This window comes from the organism of the source record quoted next, unplaced genomic scaffold (assembly GCF_019419815.1).
Source record: "Pyrus x bretschneideri cultivar Hongxiangsu unplaced genomic scaffold, Pyrus_bretschneideri_v1 Contig14, whole genome shotgun sequence".
In the NCBI taxonomy this organism is placed as follows: Eukaryota; Viridiplantae; Streptophyta; class Magnoliopsida; order Rosales; family Rosaceae; genus Pyrus; species Pyrus x bretschneideri.
Window position 1 is genome coordinate 563,188 of NW_025999435.1, and position 16,216 is coordinate 579,403.

Sequence of the window (16,216 nt, forward strand, 5' to 3'; positions counted from 1 at the left end):
AAAATTAATATAAAATGTTAACTTGGCTTAACCGTGATCACACATCACTAGAAGACATGGAAAGAGTATGGAAATGGAAGCCAGACAATTCACCTCTGAAATTTTGGGCCGCCGTTCTTTCTTTTGCTGAGATATCAAATTTGGCGTCATGTCGACTATCAAGCGAAGTGATTGATTGTAATTTAGAAACAGTAAATGCTTTCAACAGTTATTTACGCGCGTTTGATGTAATCAGGCATCATATATTTAATTCATATTACACATTATTGTGACAATGATGTGAGTTTAACAGAGGTAATTTTATTTATTAAATGTGATATCCGTTTACTTTTTTTTTTGTTCTTCTTATTTGATGATTAGCCACTCTTTTACTTATAGGCATCACCCTCTGCATTCAATATATTTAACTAAAAAATAAGAACAACTATCATTGCATTGAGAAGTGTAGGATTTTGATTTCCATATTACTAGTATCACATTTAATTTTCCGACCATGTGGAAGGCCTAAGATAGGCTGGTGCTACCATACACTCTTTTTTACCTTTTACAAAATCGTCTTAATTTTTGACCTTTGAAGATGATTAAATGACAGCAAATAATAAAAAATATGTAAAAAATAAAAAAGAGTGTGCAGATAATACTACCACTAAAATATTGTCAGCGGTAGACGAAGTCTGCATGGAAAAGTCGATTTGTATAAAGGGGTGTGCTATCCACACATCCCATTTTATTTCTTACACACCCCTTGATAATTTCTATCTGTTGATCTTGATAATTTCTATCCGTTGATCTTGATAATTTCTATCCGTTAATCTTCTTCAATTCATCTGATCCGACAGCCAAAAATTAAAAAAATATGTGAGAAATAAAATGGGATGTGTGAATATCACATTCCTTGTATAAATCACCTGAAATCATAACCAAAGGCGCAATTAGTGTGGGCGGTGGAAGACAATTGCGGCAAGAGGATGGGACCGTTTGATGGGTTGGAGTCGTTGGAAGTCTCTATGGATGGTGTCAAATTATTTGAGCATATAGTTTAAACTTAGGTTTTGGAATTATATTCCAAATTCGCATGGCAAATTGAGTTTGGTGATGCGGGTTGCCTAATCTTGCAAGTTTATTCATAGATCTCCAACTTTTCAATCTCTTGCTCTATTTCTTTCTAATTTTTATTCTATTTGAAGTTGAGAGACCAACTACCTCAAAATCTAAGAGAAATTGTTTGGTGCGACTGTCGTACGCGACAACACACTCATGTTAGAGGAAGTATTTGACAGGATGTCAGGATTATTGAGTGAAAAAGACTTTTCGATATAAACTGTTGATATTCTATTTTAAACTAGTCTAAATTATGAAGAAGAGGATGATAACTCCGTATATAACTAAGAATTTATTTCATTGTACGTTTTTTTCCTGGATCTGGAATAGGCAACGTACTCGTTCTAGCCAATGTGATTATATATCTACTACAATAAAAAGGGATTTAGCATCCAAATATTTTCTTAATATAAGAGAGAGAGAGAGAGAGAGAGAGAGAGAGAGAGAATAATTGATAAAATTCTTACATGTTTATTGATAAATAAACAATTCAATTACTACAAATATAGTAGTTGACATCTTTCACTCATGAATCATGATAAAAGGGACACATATGATTGTTAAATTAGTCGTCATCTAACGAGAAGTTCTAATATGTAATAAAAGAAATACATCGGTTACACTTAAGAATCTTCCGTATAAGGGAGTAGTTGAGACAAAGCATAACAGCAAAGTTGAATTTGATTGTAGCAAAGGCCGCCAAAAGGGGTGGCAGTGGAAGCCCAACAAATACCCACCAACTACACTTTTTTCTGTCTAAAGTTGGAAGAGGATTCAAAACCAACACCTGAAAAGATCAAAGTTAATATGCTAACCGCAGAGTTGATGACCTCATTTGGAATTTTGGATAGTTTGTCTGAAATCTCAGAATCTGCCTCCGCCTCTCGTACTCATCATCATCGAAGTGTCTATAGACCTTCGTCTCATAATCGAATATGCCCTTAATCTTCTCACATAAAATTTTCAGTATGTCAGGAACACGGTCTGATACATCAAGTGTAATAAAACAATTGATTGAATTTTTTTTTTCTTTCAAGTGTCCAACCAATTTTATTATTATACTTAGTGTACCAGGCTATATCCTGGCACACTGAAAAATATCTCGTGTTCTCACACCACTTATGATACCGAGCATAGGTAACTAGGGCAAGGGGGGAAGCACTTCATTCCCGAACACTTTCCCACCGCATTTTCCATTCGATAATACCACTCACCAATACTTGTGTTCTTCACCATGTCTTTCCAACTTTAAGAGGTACGAATTTTTTTAGTGTGACGTCCCAATTTATCTATATCATAACACATGTTTGATTCATTAACTTAATGCAATTCTATAAATTAAAATATGTTTGACGTTTAAAGCTCCAAATCAATATAAATAAGTAAAATTTCTAACAAACTTTCATTTAAACACAAATTTTTGAGAAAACTTTGATAGAAATACTCATACCATAAAGCATCTTATGAAAAATTGGAGACTTCTTTTATTTTAATTCCCTCCCAACCCTTACAATGGTCCCAATGAGAGCTGCACTATGAAGCATGGATACAACAATTTAATAGCATATTCGATATTTGATCAGATACAATACGTTGTGAATTCCTCTGATACGCCTTGAATATGTATCAAAATCAACATATATTTGAGTGTAACTTAAAATAATAGTATCGTTAATGAAAAACATAATAGATAAATTTGAAAATAATTTCTTTTTAATTGAGGGGTTTTTTATTAAACAAAATTTCTTTTTACCGGAGGTAAAAGTAAAACCAGCATCACCATCTTAAAAGGAGATCGACAGTTACAGAAGGCGTCAAATTTAAGTAAGTTGATCATCAATCAGTAAATCCCAAGCCCCCAAACGCAGCGCTGACAAAATCATAACGTGCGAAATTCGAATCCAACAAATTTAATAAGATGAGCGCAGTAGGTGACGGAAAACGACGACGTATCCCCCTCGGGTACTGCCCGAAGCGGCCGAGCCGGTCCATTTCCCCAACGCCTTCGTCTTCATCCCTTAGCGCCTCGTCCTCCTCCTCCCATTCAAAATAAAAACAAAACCGCCATTCTCCAAAATTAGAAAGGGAAAAGAAAAAAAAAAAAAACTCAGAGAGGAAAATCGCCGAGTCGACTCAGTATTGTTAATTCGGTGAGTGAAGAACTAACTCTTCATTTCGTAGCCTTCTATTGCTTGCTTTCACTCCAGTTGTTTCCGTTTTTATTATTGGGTTTGTGTTTGTTTGAGTTGATTGGCATGCTGATTTGGGTTATCGGATAACGATGGAAATCACTGAAATTTGGAGTTTAATCAGGTGATTTGAGTGTGATTAGTGTTGGATTAGAGATCCAAATTGTTAATAGTTGCATTTTGGTTAGCAATCGAATGCGGCACTGGTTCAATTTTATTAGTTTTCTGTTTATAGTGTGCTAATTGCAATGGAAAATGGTTAAAGATTCAAACTTTGTGATGTATTATTCTTCGTTATTGTTTATTGTGTTCTGATTGATATAGAAATGTACGAATATGGGAATATTTTCTTTTGATTTTCGTTCCAATTAATGTTTCAGCATTCGAGCGGAGGTTTGAATTGGTTTGGTTTGGTGAGCTGGATGAATGGTGAATGATTTTTAAGGAAAATGGCATGCCAAATGATACATTCGTGGAAATTTAACGAGCTAGTCGGTGCATTTCTTGATCTTGCAATAGCCTACCTTCTACTATGTGCCGCGGCAGTTGCCTACTTTACCTCGAAATTTGTTGGTCTGTTTGGGTTTTGTCTGCCGTGCCCTTGTGATGGGTTTTTTGGGACCCCAAGGAAAAGTAACTGCTTTCAGAGGCAATTTGCGGATGCCCCGTGTGAGAAAATCTCTTCAGTTCTATGGTCGGCTAGGAGTAAGTTCCCTTTCGATGTTATATGGGATGAAGACCCAAATTTCCATTCAAAGTTGAAGTCCCTAAATGAGGCAAATGGGAGTTTTGCGTTTGAAGGTGAAGCGTCAGGAAGCTCATTTTCGGTGGCTGAGAATGAACAGAGTGTTGAGTATGGTGTAGGCAACTTGGCAGCTGGGAAGGAACAGAGTTTTGATCTTAAGGCAAAGAAGGTTGCAGGTCGAAGGCCGAGACTTCGGCGCCGCCGCAGAGGGGGCTCTGTTGATTATGGAAATTCATCTTCAGTTTCATCATATAATATGTTCCAGTCCGCTGCAGAGGACAATCCCACATCTCCTTCCAGCATTAGTAAAATGGGAAATGAGGTTACTGAAGTTTTTGTAAATTCAGGTGAGATTCATTATATCGAGTTTAATTTAATCTATATTTGACTATCGAGTCTTCTTAATGCTTGGTTTGCTAGTGTTTGCAAATTTCTTTCTCGTACCGTATTCTAAGTCACTGTTTACTGTTTAGAGCCAGTTAAATGCAGTAATTTCTTATTTAAACAAGTAATACCTTTTAGAGATATGACAAGGGGGGAGTATGCGGTTAGCAGTTCTATTTTACGTTGTATAATTTATAGTAACATGTGGTTGCCGCACAGCTAGTGAACTAAACCATTTTAATTCAGTTTTTTCAAACATTTGAAGATATTTTGTGGCGGATAGCTTAAGCAAACTATAGCCTTGCATTAAATTTTGCAATTTTTACATTGATAATCATCCTTCTAGTTCAGTTAGTTTTGTTTGTGTGGATCGACTTGGGATGTCCTGGTATAGATTTATATTTGAACAGTTTTGTTTGGGCTCTTAACCCCGTTTTTCAACCAAAAAAGATATTTTTGATACATTTATTTTTGTAAAACAGTATCTCTTCCCTTTTTTTTTTTTTCTTAAAGATAAGAAAAAGATGGTGAGAGACATTTAAATCGTCCTAGGAGATTCGGAAATATTGCTGTGGATCTGAGTTGTACAATGTTATTTATTTTAAGGTATTACCTTTGAAGTTTGAGTTTAGAGGTGCTTCCCTGCAGCCAAAGTTCACACATGTTTTGAAGATGCACTATAAGATCTTGTAGACTCATCATTGTTTCATTTCTGGTCATCTTATGCTAATACTGCTTTCTTCATTTTTGTGGATGCTCTTGTAATTTTAGATGGCATTGAAGCTCGTACAGATATGAGTTCGCCTGAAAGTGTTTCACGTGTTGGGTTTAATGAACATGTTGATGAAACTAAATCAGTGGAGAAGGATGGATCACTTGTTGAAGATTCTGGATCCAATGCAGGAGAGAAACTAGGTTTTGACAGTAATGAGACAACTACATTTAGAGTGCTGGAACAGGCACTCGAAGAAGAGCATGCTGCTCGTGCTGCTCTGTATCTTGAACTGGAGAAGGAGAGAAGTGCTGCTGCCACCGCCGCAGATGAGGCCATGGCCATGATAATGCGCCTGCAAGAGGAGAAGGCATCAATAGAAATGGAGGCAATGCAGTACCAAAGGATGATAGAGGAAAAATTTGCTTACGATGCTGAGGAAATGAACATTCTTACAGAGATCTTAATTAGGAGGGAGAGGGAAAAACATTTCTTGGAGAACGAAGTTGAGCAATACAGGCAAATGTTTTTTGGAGATGATCAAGCGGATTCAAGTGAGGACCAGGTACTGAAGCGGGCAAGTGAATCCATCACTGACAAGCCAAAGCTGGAATTGGAACATAGTTCTCCATATTATGCGGTCCCATCAACCGAGATAAAAGATTATAGTCTTACTTTTGGTAAAGAACTACCAATTCTGGATTTGGATGAAGATTCTGACTCTTTGAAGCAGGTGGACATGCATTTGCATCCAAGCATAGAGAGTCATTCACATTTCTCAAGTAGTTCCGATAAGTTCAGTCACGAGTTTCAAGAAAAGGAAATAGTGTCTATGGATGAGAAACCTTCTTCGCAAGGAAAAGAGCTCCAGAAGCTAGAGGTATATCAACAACGCAGCCTGTCACCTAGTCCCGGGGGACTCAGTTTCCGTAAAAGTACTAGCCCTCCGTATAAGCAGGAACTGAATTTAGATGCTAGCACTAGCATACGGGAAGGGTTGGCTTCAAAGACATCTGGGACTGGCAATGAAAATAGGAATCCTATTCCATCCAATAATGATAAAAGAGATAAGCAAGGGAACGACCAGGATGAGGGCAGCAGAGATCCATGTAGCACAGTGCTGAATACAGAGACTAGTGTTCTTGATGTTCATGTTATTGATGATAAGTGTCATCTGTCCAATGCAGAGAAAAGTGAACACGATTTGCCAACCACAATTGGGTTGAAAAATCAGCGCAAAATCCAGAGAGTTAGTTCAGACACATCTAATGTATTTATCACAATGGATTGCCCACGAGGCAGATCTTTACCTTCTGATATGCGGAGATACTCGATGTCTGCAATTGATTATGAAAGATATAAAATTGATAATGAAGTTGAGCGGCTTGGAGAAAGGTTAAGGATTGTGCAAGAGGGAAGAGAGAAGCTCAACTTCTCGGTGGGGCACAGAGACAGGGAAAGGATTCAGCTGCAACTTTTGGAGGATATTGCAAGCCATCTTAGAGAGATACGGCAGTTAACAGAACCTGGAAAAGCTGAGGGCCAGGCCGCAATGCTGCCTCCATTATCTAAGGTGTATTGTCAAAACTTCCATTCTTTACTCTCTGCATTGATTATATCATTATCAATAAATATGTGCATACAATATTATCTTTTATTTTATTTTGTTTTACCCTTGTTTCTTCTGTTAATTAGTATCTAGTAATATCTTAATTGATGTTCGTCCGTGGCATAATTATTCTGTTGGCTGCAAACTTTCGGTGGCTTTTGTCCAGTTGCTAGGTTGTGATTAGCTCTTCCTTAAGGTTTAGCAGTGTTGGTCTTCCCAAAAGTGCTTTTGTGGGAAATTAGAATGAGAAGCTGGAGCAGTGTGGGCTTTCCATAATGTTGATTTGTGCTGAAAGTTAGAATGAGGCAAGGGGGTGGGCCATGGGAGGTTTTTTTTATCGACCTTCATATCATAACAATGTGTATTATGTGTGCGCTCATTTGCACGTATGTGTATTATGTGTGCGCTCATAACAATGTGTATTATGTGTACGCTCATTGCATTGATTTCCGCGACCATCATTTCTCCTCCCTTCTCTTTTTTGCTGACTGCTGAAATCTAAATTTTCAGGTCATGTCCAAGAAAAGACGTTGGCGGACTTTACCTCTACAAGTGCATACAAGTTCTTAAAAAATGTTGCAGTTCTACAAATACAAGTAACAGCGGCAAAACTGGTTATGTTGATTTCGGGCATTGCAAGGAAGCTCATTCAGCGTAGTTACACCTGTTCAAGTGTTTGTTCTGGCTGGGTACCTAGTCTCAACTCTTTTCAGTTGCCTAGTTTTCGTTTGACGCATAGATAGAGAAGACCAAATAAGTAATGCAGGATCCTTTTTCATGGGAACCCTGTAATGCCGGAGATGGCTGGTTAGTGACTGCTAGGAGGTATATACTAGTTTCATTTTAATGGTATAGTATTATGGTTTTGACCGTGTTTTAGCACGGTAGGTTCCACTTGAGAAGCGAATTTTCGTTTATCGCATTTCACTGTCACTTGGGAAGCAAAATTTTCTCTTGTCAGCATATAACGAGAAGCAAAATTTTTATCATGCTAGTTTCCTTACTTTGGGTTTGTCAGTTGGTACCAATTTTCTCTTTTTCTCCCTTCACAACTTTTTCTTTCCTCCAAAAGAAGAGAGGCAAAAAGAACCCCAAATGTCCAACCAACGGTTCATGCCCCTTGGTCGTGATGCAACGTCAAATTTAAACGTTTACAAATCGTTTCGATGTGGTCTCGTCACTTGGGCCATCGATTCTTTTTTTCATTTTTGCCCACAGGACATGGGCTAGTTGCGAATCTTTACTAGCATGGACGATCAATCATATCATTAACATGAATTGATCTGTAAATTTCCCTAACATAGGTCGATCTCAAATCTTTACTGGTGTGGGTGACTAAATCATAGTACTAACAATGTCCAATTAGGTTTTAAGTAAATCTCTTTACTTTGAGAATTAAAGAATATAATTTTGGTCCAATATATTTCGAATTTATGGAGTCTAATCAATAAAAAAAAAGTCAGATGAAAACCTTCATTGAACAAACAAGTAAATGCAATTTTATGCTCCACTTACCATGAAACAAGTAATGCAGTTTGGAAAAGCATGCCAACTTAAGCTACTAATTCAAGGGATAATTTAAACCTAAAACATAGAAAGAGTCAGTCCTAGTTGGTCATAAGAGACTCAGTTTTCTTCATTAGCTATCGATCATTTCTGTCTAAGTTAGATTACTAACTAAGCTTTCTTTTTCGCCACCTGATTCGTCATCCATCGATACTCAATACTCTCTCTTCAGGCTTGCTCAGATGAATGCCTTCACCCGCAAGGCACGAAATCCAGATCCATCCTTTTGCAGTCATATCAATCCACCATCAGAATCACTTTTCTGTTTTGCTAGAACTACTCTCATTACTCTCATCCGAAGTTTGTGCTGAGCCTCCGGCCTCAGTTTCTTCAATCTTTGCATCTGATTCCACGTTGCTCGCATCTGCTTCAGGCAACCGCTGTTGTAGTGGCACTGCATCACTAACCACTAGACCAGTCTTCAACCTCTCCCGGTAATCCTCCATTTCTATTCTGTATCGCTCTTTATCTTTGACGGCTTTCTCCTGATACACCTACACATAGCAAAACTGAAGTTATTAATAACTCAAACTGGATGATATTCTTATACTAAATGAATAATCCTTACTGATTTTTCCGCCTCCTTCAATTTATTCCAGAGCTCACCAATCATTCTACTTATCTCTCTATCCTTCCCTGGATGGAGTGGTTTCAGCCTTGCATGCTGCTCCGCAAAGAAAAAGTTGTAGCCACTTCTGTTAGGTTTCGGATGAGCAGGATCCCTCCTTTTTATCTCAGACTTCTTTCTTCTGCGCCGACGCTGCTGGACACCAGGTGTAGCTGAAACACTCTCATTTCTGTTAACCAATGCGCCGAAGTTCTGTGGGACTGGTGGAACTTCCTGTGCTGCATTCCGTGGAGACTGATAAAGTACACCTCTAAGCTTCGTTGAGCCTCTGATGACAGTAACAAGATATCCGTTTTCGAATTTCCCATCAATAACCCCTGTCACAGAATCTTCTGATGATGCTGTTGTCCTGGCTGCAACAGGAAATGATATAGAAGAACTGTAATTTCGTTCTCTACTAAGTTCGTTAGAAAAAAAAAGCAATGAAAAGGAGCAACTAAGCTCGAAATGTGAAAAAAGAAGAAACCTCCAGGCATTTCTGAATTTATCGGTGTTTGTTGATGCACAGAAGGAGATTCAGCTGATTTCCGTTTCGCTCCTCCCCTTGGAGATGGAAGGGCTGTCACAGAAGGGCTGCGCGAACTTTCTGCAAAATAATTGTTGCATTAGGAAAATTCACAGTACCAAATTCTTTTACTCGTACGAGGTCTAAATGTTCTATGAGCACACCAGAAGCGAGAGGATCCCATGCTAGAGCTTTAAAATAGTAAATTTGTTCGTAGTGGAGAAGCAACGAATGATAATATTTCCGCAGCACAAATGAAGCATTTGTAGCTGTAGATGGAAAGTTGAATACCGCAGTAACTTCCTTCCATCTTCTATCTCTAATAATCTGCAAAATCCAATTTGATTAGAAAATCAGTAGATGATATAGTATGCATTTTCAGTGAACAAGACGAATAATTGTTATGTGCGTTCGTGTGTGTGTTTGTGTGTTTCTGTAAACACAGAGTCAGATACAGAAAAAGATCAACACACAACCGCATACAGATAAATATATATTAAGGGCCTCGTATGGAAGTGATTTGGGAGGGCCAGAATTACTTCTTCGAAGAAGCAAATGAGAGCTGCTTCTCCATACAACTACTGAATAAATCACTTAAATGATTTCACGTGACAGGTATAGGAAAGCACTTCTCATGTGCTTCTAGTCCTTCCAAAATCACTTCCAAAGAGGCCCTAAATGCACACTATTTGACTACGGCCAAATTATTTTATAAGAAAAATAGTTGAAACGAAAACAAGCTTAAAATTCACACAAGCACCCGATAAATCATAAAACAGAACCTTGATCCTTCAATGTTTTATCAGATAGTTAAACGTAGTTTTTTTCTTACCTTCTCAAGACCGCCACGGGAAGTTACCTCCACAAAGAGCTTATGCAAGTCTAGCTCTTTTCCTCCTATAATAGGGATCCTACAATCAGAACACAGAAAATGTCAACACCAGGACAGGTACTACAGAATTATAAGGCAGTTACAGTAGAAAATCGACAACACGAAGCTACTACAAATCTACAAAACAAACAGAGTCCAATGCAAATCAGCCTTGCCTAAAACTAAACCCTACTCATCCTCTCCATGAAAACCACACTAAAGGGTAGTGATGAGCCTCCAGAGTTCTAAATGCAAATAAGAAAACCGAGGTTTTTCCATGCCGAAACTGAATTGATGCTTGCCAAAAATAAACACCTGAGCGGATGACTATTAAGTTTTTAACTGTTACATCATAAAATTGCGAAAGAGCTTGAACTGTCCAGTGGAATAGAATGTTTTCTGTACCACATCCATACAGTCATCTTCACATTATGCTCATGCAGCACAATTCTTGGCTAAGAAAAGCGCTGTATATAGAAAACATCGATGACAAACCACAAAATTGGCGCAGATGTGTGCCATATCCGACATACTATACCGCCCGAGTAATCATAAAATTGGCTAGTACATGAAGAATGAATTATTTCAAGGAATCATGATAAGCAAAATTATGCCCTAAAACCATTGTCACCATGAATATGCATGTAGATAATCTCTGAAAGACAAGAGTAGTACCATATCTAAGAGTTGGATAAAGTTACTTTGCAGTGAGCGGTTAGGAAAACTATTCGTTTAACTTTCAAGTTTGCAAGATGGAAGCATGATCACATTACCAAAAAATCCAATTACTTAATCAATAGAGATTTTGGGAAAAGATGAGATCTTGATCCTTAAACTTTACATATTAATTGGTATTAGCAAAACAAAAAAAAAAATGACAAGTTGAAGGGAGAGGATAAAAAATTCAAAAGATAATATCAAACATACATAAACTTGGTTCCCATGGAAGCATGGAGCTTTTCCAAAGTAGACATGAAGAGGTTAGGGTTGGCTCCAACTTCCTCAAGTTTAGCAAGAGGTGCCGGGTACTTAATCAAGTGAGACTGAGAGGAGGAAGTTGTGTCTTTCATGGGAAGTGGGCTCTTGCTTGAAGTGGCAAAAGATGGTGATGCCATTTCTACATCCAAATCTCCCTTCCTTGTTCGACCATTAACCACCCACACCACTCTTTATTTGTTCTTCACTGCATATTATAGCATCATAAACACAAGTGAGTAAAACCAAAAATACAAGGGAGCTGTTATTGACCCTGCAAAACATACACTATTATTTAGCAAAAAAATAACATAAAAACAAATGCAAAATAATTATTTTGAAATGCTAATTATAATTTTTAATGAAAAGTTGATGTATTATGAAAAAGTTAAATGAGAAAAGAAGAGTGAGTTGAAGATGAACCAATGAGCGATAGTTGTAGGTGAAACTATCTGCATGAAAAATGCAGGAAGGAAATCATGGAACACATCAAGAATATGGATCAAGAATATGGCCAAAGAGACAATCCCAGATGCCTGAGTGAAATGCCAAAAGTGCACAGGAATGAGACAAAACCGAAGGGATATGTGAAAAAGCAGTTCTTCTTTTTCTTTTATTAAAAGTTAAAAACAAAAGAAACCAAAGAGAAAAAAAAATATGCATGTCCTGATAGCAGCAGAGAAACTGAAATGACAGACAGAGAACCTTTGAAGTCTCATCCGAACTGATTGAATTATTATTAAAATATTAATTAACGTGTTTATTTTTTTATACAATATACAATTTGTAAACTTGATTTAATAAATTAGTTTATCTATAATATAACTTTAGCAAACAAAAAACTTAATGAATTTTTTGACGGTAACTTTTTAAGTCAATCACTCACACGTATATGCAATAAAATTAACGAAATATATTATAAGATTAAATTAAGACGTTATTGTAACAGTATAGTCTAGTCGGTAGGTAGAATAGAAATGGAGAGATGATTCAAAGCCCAAGACATAAACAAAGCTGTCACAGCCATAAATTCCAGCATGAGAGTACCAAGGAGGAAGGAAGATGTAAACAACATAAAAAAAGCGCAGACCTTTCAAACATACACAGGCTAAAAAGCAAAAACCCTTTTTAGGATATGGCAATAAAGACTCAGATGAAACAAACAAAACTCTCTCTCCCTCTCTCTCTAAAACCAGGCTGACAAGCGTATTAGGCTGTTACAGCCTATATTGCCTTGCCTGACATTCCAAAGATTTGCATGATATCCACATCAAATGGCTATCTGTATTTACAATGCCCGATGTATTTTTCCATAACCTTTCTGCAATTTCTCACGCTTTTCAAAAGAAAAATGGAAGAGTTAGAAAATACCCCAATACCAATACCAATACCAATACCAATACCATTTCGGGTTTTGGATTGAGAAGTGCCCAAATGTGCCCCATCAATTAAAAAACATGACCATCGCCAATCTCCAGTCTCCAATAACCCAATTCAAATCCTTGTTCCACTTTCATGGAGGACACAGTAAGATAAATATGAAAACCATTAATTACCTATTACTATTATTTTTTTTTTTCTGAGTAGTCTATGCTTTATAATCCTTTGGAGGATTAATAGGGGATCAGAATAATATATGTTTGAGGAATATACAATGCCAACAACCCAGATGAAGAAATGACAGACATTAAAAACATACACCATTTTTTCACATAAATAAATAAAAGAAAAAACATATAAAATAAAAACTTACCAACAGTTGAAGGAGAAGGGGGAGAATTTGAGCATGCAAAATGAAATGACTGACATTAAGGATGAAAAGCTTATTTGGGTATTATAATTTATAACCAACCAAAGGGAGGTTATTATTATTTTTCCCTTTCAAAATTCTTTTTTTTTGGTATTTTCTTTCATTTGGGTGGTGACAAATTCAAACAACCCTCTAATAGTAAACTATAAAACTTGCTAAGTGACAACTGTATCCCCATGTAGCTTTGACACATTCCAAAATTTGAAGGGTAGTGTTGGTATTATGCTAGACTTTATTAGGAAGGAGTCTTCTCTATTCTCCAAAATAAAGGGTGGATCATGAGTGCTCAAATCAATAAACCATATAAAAAAAAGAAGAAAAATGAAAAGTTAGCATGTTAATTAACAAATAAAATAAATATAAAATATAAAATGTTGTTAATTAAGAAGCGGGTGAAAGAAGGTGTCATGGGATTGGCAAAACGTGTCCTATTGACTTTCCGGTTGAAACGGCACAATCTATAATGTGTTAAATAAAAAAACCCAAAGGATAAGAATAAGGAAAAGCCTTCTTATATTAACATTCCATAAATTGTTGAATAAACTTCACATACTTAATATACTTTACATTCGTTTTTTTAATAAAATTATTTTAATACACTCCACATACTTTCCCATAATATCCTCACACCCCACGTTTCCAATATACACCTTACATTTTCTACATGCATCCTATATTTTCTGCACACCTCATATGTCTCAAATCTTTTAAAGCTTTTAATTTGGAATAAAAATATCGACTGTAATTTTGACAAAAGATGCCGCATGGGATTAAAGATGTGGGTTGTTTTCAATGCTATCATTAAAAATCATGTCGTCTGTTGTGAATAGTCGGTGGTAATTTTAGGTGCTTAATTTTTCATGTAATCCTGTTATCCTAAAAGATGAATACAACTAAAGCATACGTGAATAGCCAGATAAATATGTGTCGTCAACTAAAACATAAAAAAAAATGAAACTCATGGAATTTTTCGATCGTGTTGTTTCATTCTCAAAATTAATTTTTCTCAATCAACATGTTGTAGTTTCATTGGTTTGTTAAACAGTTGAGGATCGGATGAGTTTTGATAGTTAAAGAGGATAAATAACACATTAAAAGTGATTTAGGGTTTATTTAGTTTTTTTTTTACCTAATAAGGTCAAAATTGTCATTGCATAGTAGGGCAAATAAGTTATTTAATATTAAATTTTAATGTAGGATGCTAATATAAAAAGCCTAAGGAAAATATACAAAAAGAGAAATGCTAAAGAGATTTTATTAAAGTGGGTCTCTTTTTTATCTCCTATTTTATGTTTAAGCGTTTAGGATATCTGATACCTTATATTTTTTTATACAATATTTTATAATGTTAACGTATAAATTAATGTTAAATTGTGACGTGACAGAGAATATATAAAAAATCACATTTTAAAAAATAATAAGGGGTTGGGGAGGAGATAGATAAAGAGATATGGGTGCCGTAACACCAGCTTCTTGGTATTTAATTTGGCATTTAATCAGTTTAGAACAATTCCCACCATCCTCTTTTCTTTTTCTTCAATATATTTACTCCTTATTTTTAGCATGTTTAATGCGCATTTGAATACTATCACCAACCATATTTACCAAAACCTTGTCGCAAATTAAATGGGTATTTGAAGTCGAAGATTGTGTGTGGTGGAAGTTAACATGGCCTAGGGTTAGGGTTTGCATAATTTTCTTTAGGGTGGCCAAAATGGTAGGGCACTTGAATATGGTTAGTACTATTTCTAGTATTAGGATATGGACTTTTTCAATTTGTTTAGAATGGAAGAACGATCTATATGGTTTATTTTTGGGCATGGGGAAGTTTGTTATAACTTCTTAGATCTAGGGTTTATTTGAGAAGTACTTTTAAATAACTTAAAATGCTTTTGAAGAAAATGTTTTTAAAACGAATCCTTAATAAAATGCAAGGTAATCATGAAAAAACATTTGAAGTGCTTCATGCAAAAAACATATAATTGATGCTTGCAGTCATTTAAAAGGATTTTCAAACGAGCTACTAGTATGGTTAACATTGCATTGAGGTAGAAAACTATGAACGAAGGTTGGAAAGGAGGATTTACTTTTGTATATTAAGAAAGAGATTACCTATGTATCTTTATTCATTAATTTTCAAGATTTGGTTACTCCTCTCAAGTCACCAAGAGTAAGAAGTAGAATCATTTGAATTATTTTATTAAAATATGAGTATTCAAATGATTTTAATATCCATATGAAAAATAAAAATTTGTTTTATTTTTCTAAAATCCATAATCTAATATCTAAAAATAAAAAACCAAATCAACTAGTAATCCTATGTTTCTCCGATTCCTTAATTTTCTCACTTTTGTTAAATAAACAGGTCATACATTCGTTCCCAAGGAAATTCTTCAAAGGTTGAACTTGAATCCAATCAAACCCAGCCCAAGTTTTAAACCCATATGGGTGGGTTATGTGGATCCGGTATTAGCTCTTTGTTAAGAGAGAATCATACTATTCTAGTAAGTGGTTACTGATTCTTTTGACTGAATTGAGATCGATGCTGTTATATGGCACAATATAATCCCTTTTTTGTACAAGTGGAGAGCATAAATGAATAAAGGTTGCCTTTTTGTTAATTAACTAATGTAAAGTTATTATATGTTTTTTAATATTACATAAATTGGCTTTTAGGGTATAACTCGAACTTTTCCAACAGCGATATTTGAGGATCAATTCACATGTATAGACCATATTCGGAAAGGATACATCAAAGGAGACCATATCAAGTACATTGCGCTGAAGTTCTTTTTCCTTCATTAACAAGAGCAATAAAAGATCTAAATAAAGCGAATTCATTCCCATGACGACCTTGCCGATCTCTTCACCAAGCCATTACCGAAGTCCAGTTTTCTAAAGCTTGTTCAACGAAGTGGAATTATGCAGCTTGCAATCTAATTAAGAAGTTTTGTTGAACTCAGAGTGAGTGTCTGGTAGATAACTAGTTGACTTTAATGTAATTTTTTTTCCCTTAGTTCAAGAGTTGCTTATCCGATTGGGATTTTGCTAAGCTGACAAGATTTTTACAGGGCACTTATCAAAGGTTGGTCATACCTTCATATGAGTGTTAGCCACTTGT

At 35.9% G+C, this 16,216-nt stretch overlaps 2 protein-coding genes across 3 annotated transcripts; one reads left to right on the top strand and one right to left on the bottom strand.

Moving 5' to 3' along the window:
• The first annotated feature begins 2,949 nt into the window (after positions 1-2,949).
• On the top strand, positions 2,950-7,729 carry LOC103963499 (myosin-binding protein 7). Its single transcript, XM_009376319.3, has 4 exons — positions 2,950-3,251; positions 3,671-4,382; positions 5,191-6,704; positions 7,251-7,729. The coding sequence occupies exons 2-4, from the start codon at positions 3,740-3,742 to the stop codon at positions 7,308-7,310; spliced, it is 2,217 nt and encodes a 738-aa protein (XP_009374594.1). The 5' UTR covers positions 2,950-3,251; positions 3,671-3,739; the 3' UTR covers positions 7,311-7,729.
• A 459-nt stretch (positions 7,730-8,188) lies between these two features.
• On the bottom strand, positions 8,189-13,194 carry LOC103963498 (high mobility group B protein 15). 2 transcript variants are annotated; one of them, XM_009376318.3, is made up of 7 exons: positions 13,039-13,194; positions 11,238-11,493; positions 10,272-10,350; positions 9,604-9,766; positions 9,401-9,520; positions 8,875-9,287; positions 8,189-8,800 (listed from the first exon to the last, which is right to left on the bottom strand). In XM_009376318.3, exons 2-7 carry the CDS (start codon positions 11,423-11,425, stop codon positions 8,561-8,563), a joined length of 1,203 nt encoding a protein of 400 aa, XP_009374593.1. In that variant the 5' UTR covers positions 11,426-11,493; positions 13,039-13,194; the 3' UTR covers positions 8,189-8,560. The 2 variants fall into 2 exon arrangements, with proteins under 2 accessions (XP_009374593.1, XP_048435515.1); XM_048579558.1 differs by lacking the exon at positions 13,039-13,194 and adding an exon at positions 11,709-11,937.
• Between the last annotated feature and the right edge of the window lie 3,022 nt (positions 13,195-16,216).

What these genes read in the sequence shown, in the direction of transcription:
- LOC103963499 (XM_009376319.3), top strand. Translation starts at nt 3,740, where the DNA reads ATGGCATGCCAAATGATACATTCGTGGAAATTTAACGAGCTAGTCGGT. An exon ending in TGAAGTTTTTGTAAATTCAG is followed by an intron (nt 4,383 to 5,190) that starts GTGAGATTCATT and finishes TTGTAATTTTAG; the next exon opens with ATGGCATTGAAGCTCGTACA. An exon ending in TGCTGCCTCCATTATCTAAG is followed by an intron (nt 6,705 to 7,250) that starts GTGTATTGTCAA and finishes CTAAATTTTCAG; the next exon opens with GTCATGTCCAAGAAAAGACG.
- LOC103963498 (XM_009376318.3), bottom strand. Translation starts at nt 11,425, where the DNA reads ATGGCATCACCATCTTTTGCCACTTCAAGCAAGAGCCCACTTCCCATG. An exon ending in AAATTCAGAAATGCCTGGAG is followed by an intron (nt 9,288 to 9,400) that starts GTTTCTTCTTTT and finishes TTCCTGTTGCAG; the next exon opens with CCAGGACAACAGCATCATCA. An exon ending in TGAAGGAGGCGGAAAAATCA is followed by an intron (nt 8,801 to 8,874) that starts GTAAGGATTATT and finishes TGCTATGTGTAG; the next exon opens with GTGTATCAGGAGAAAGCCGT.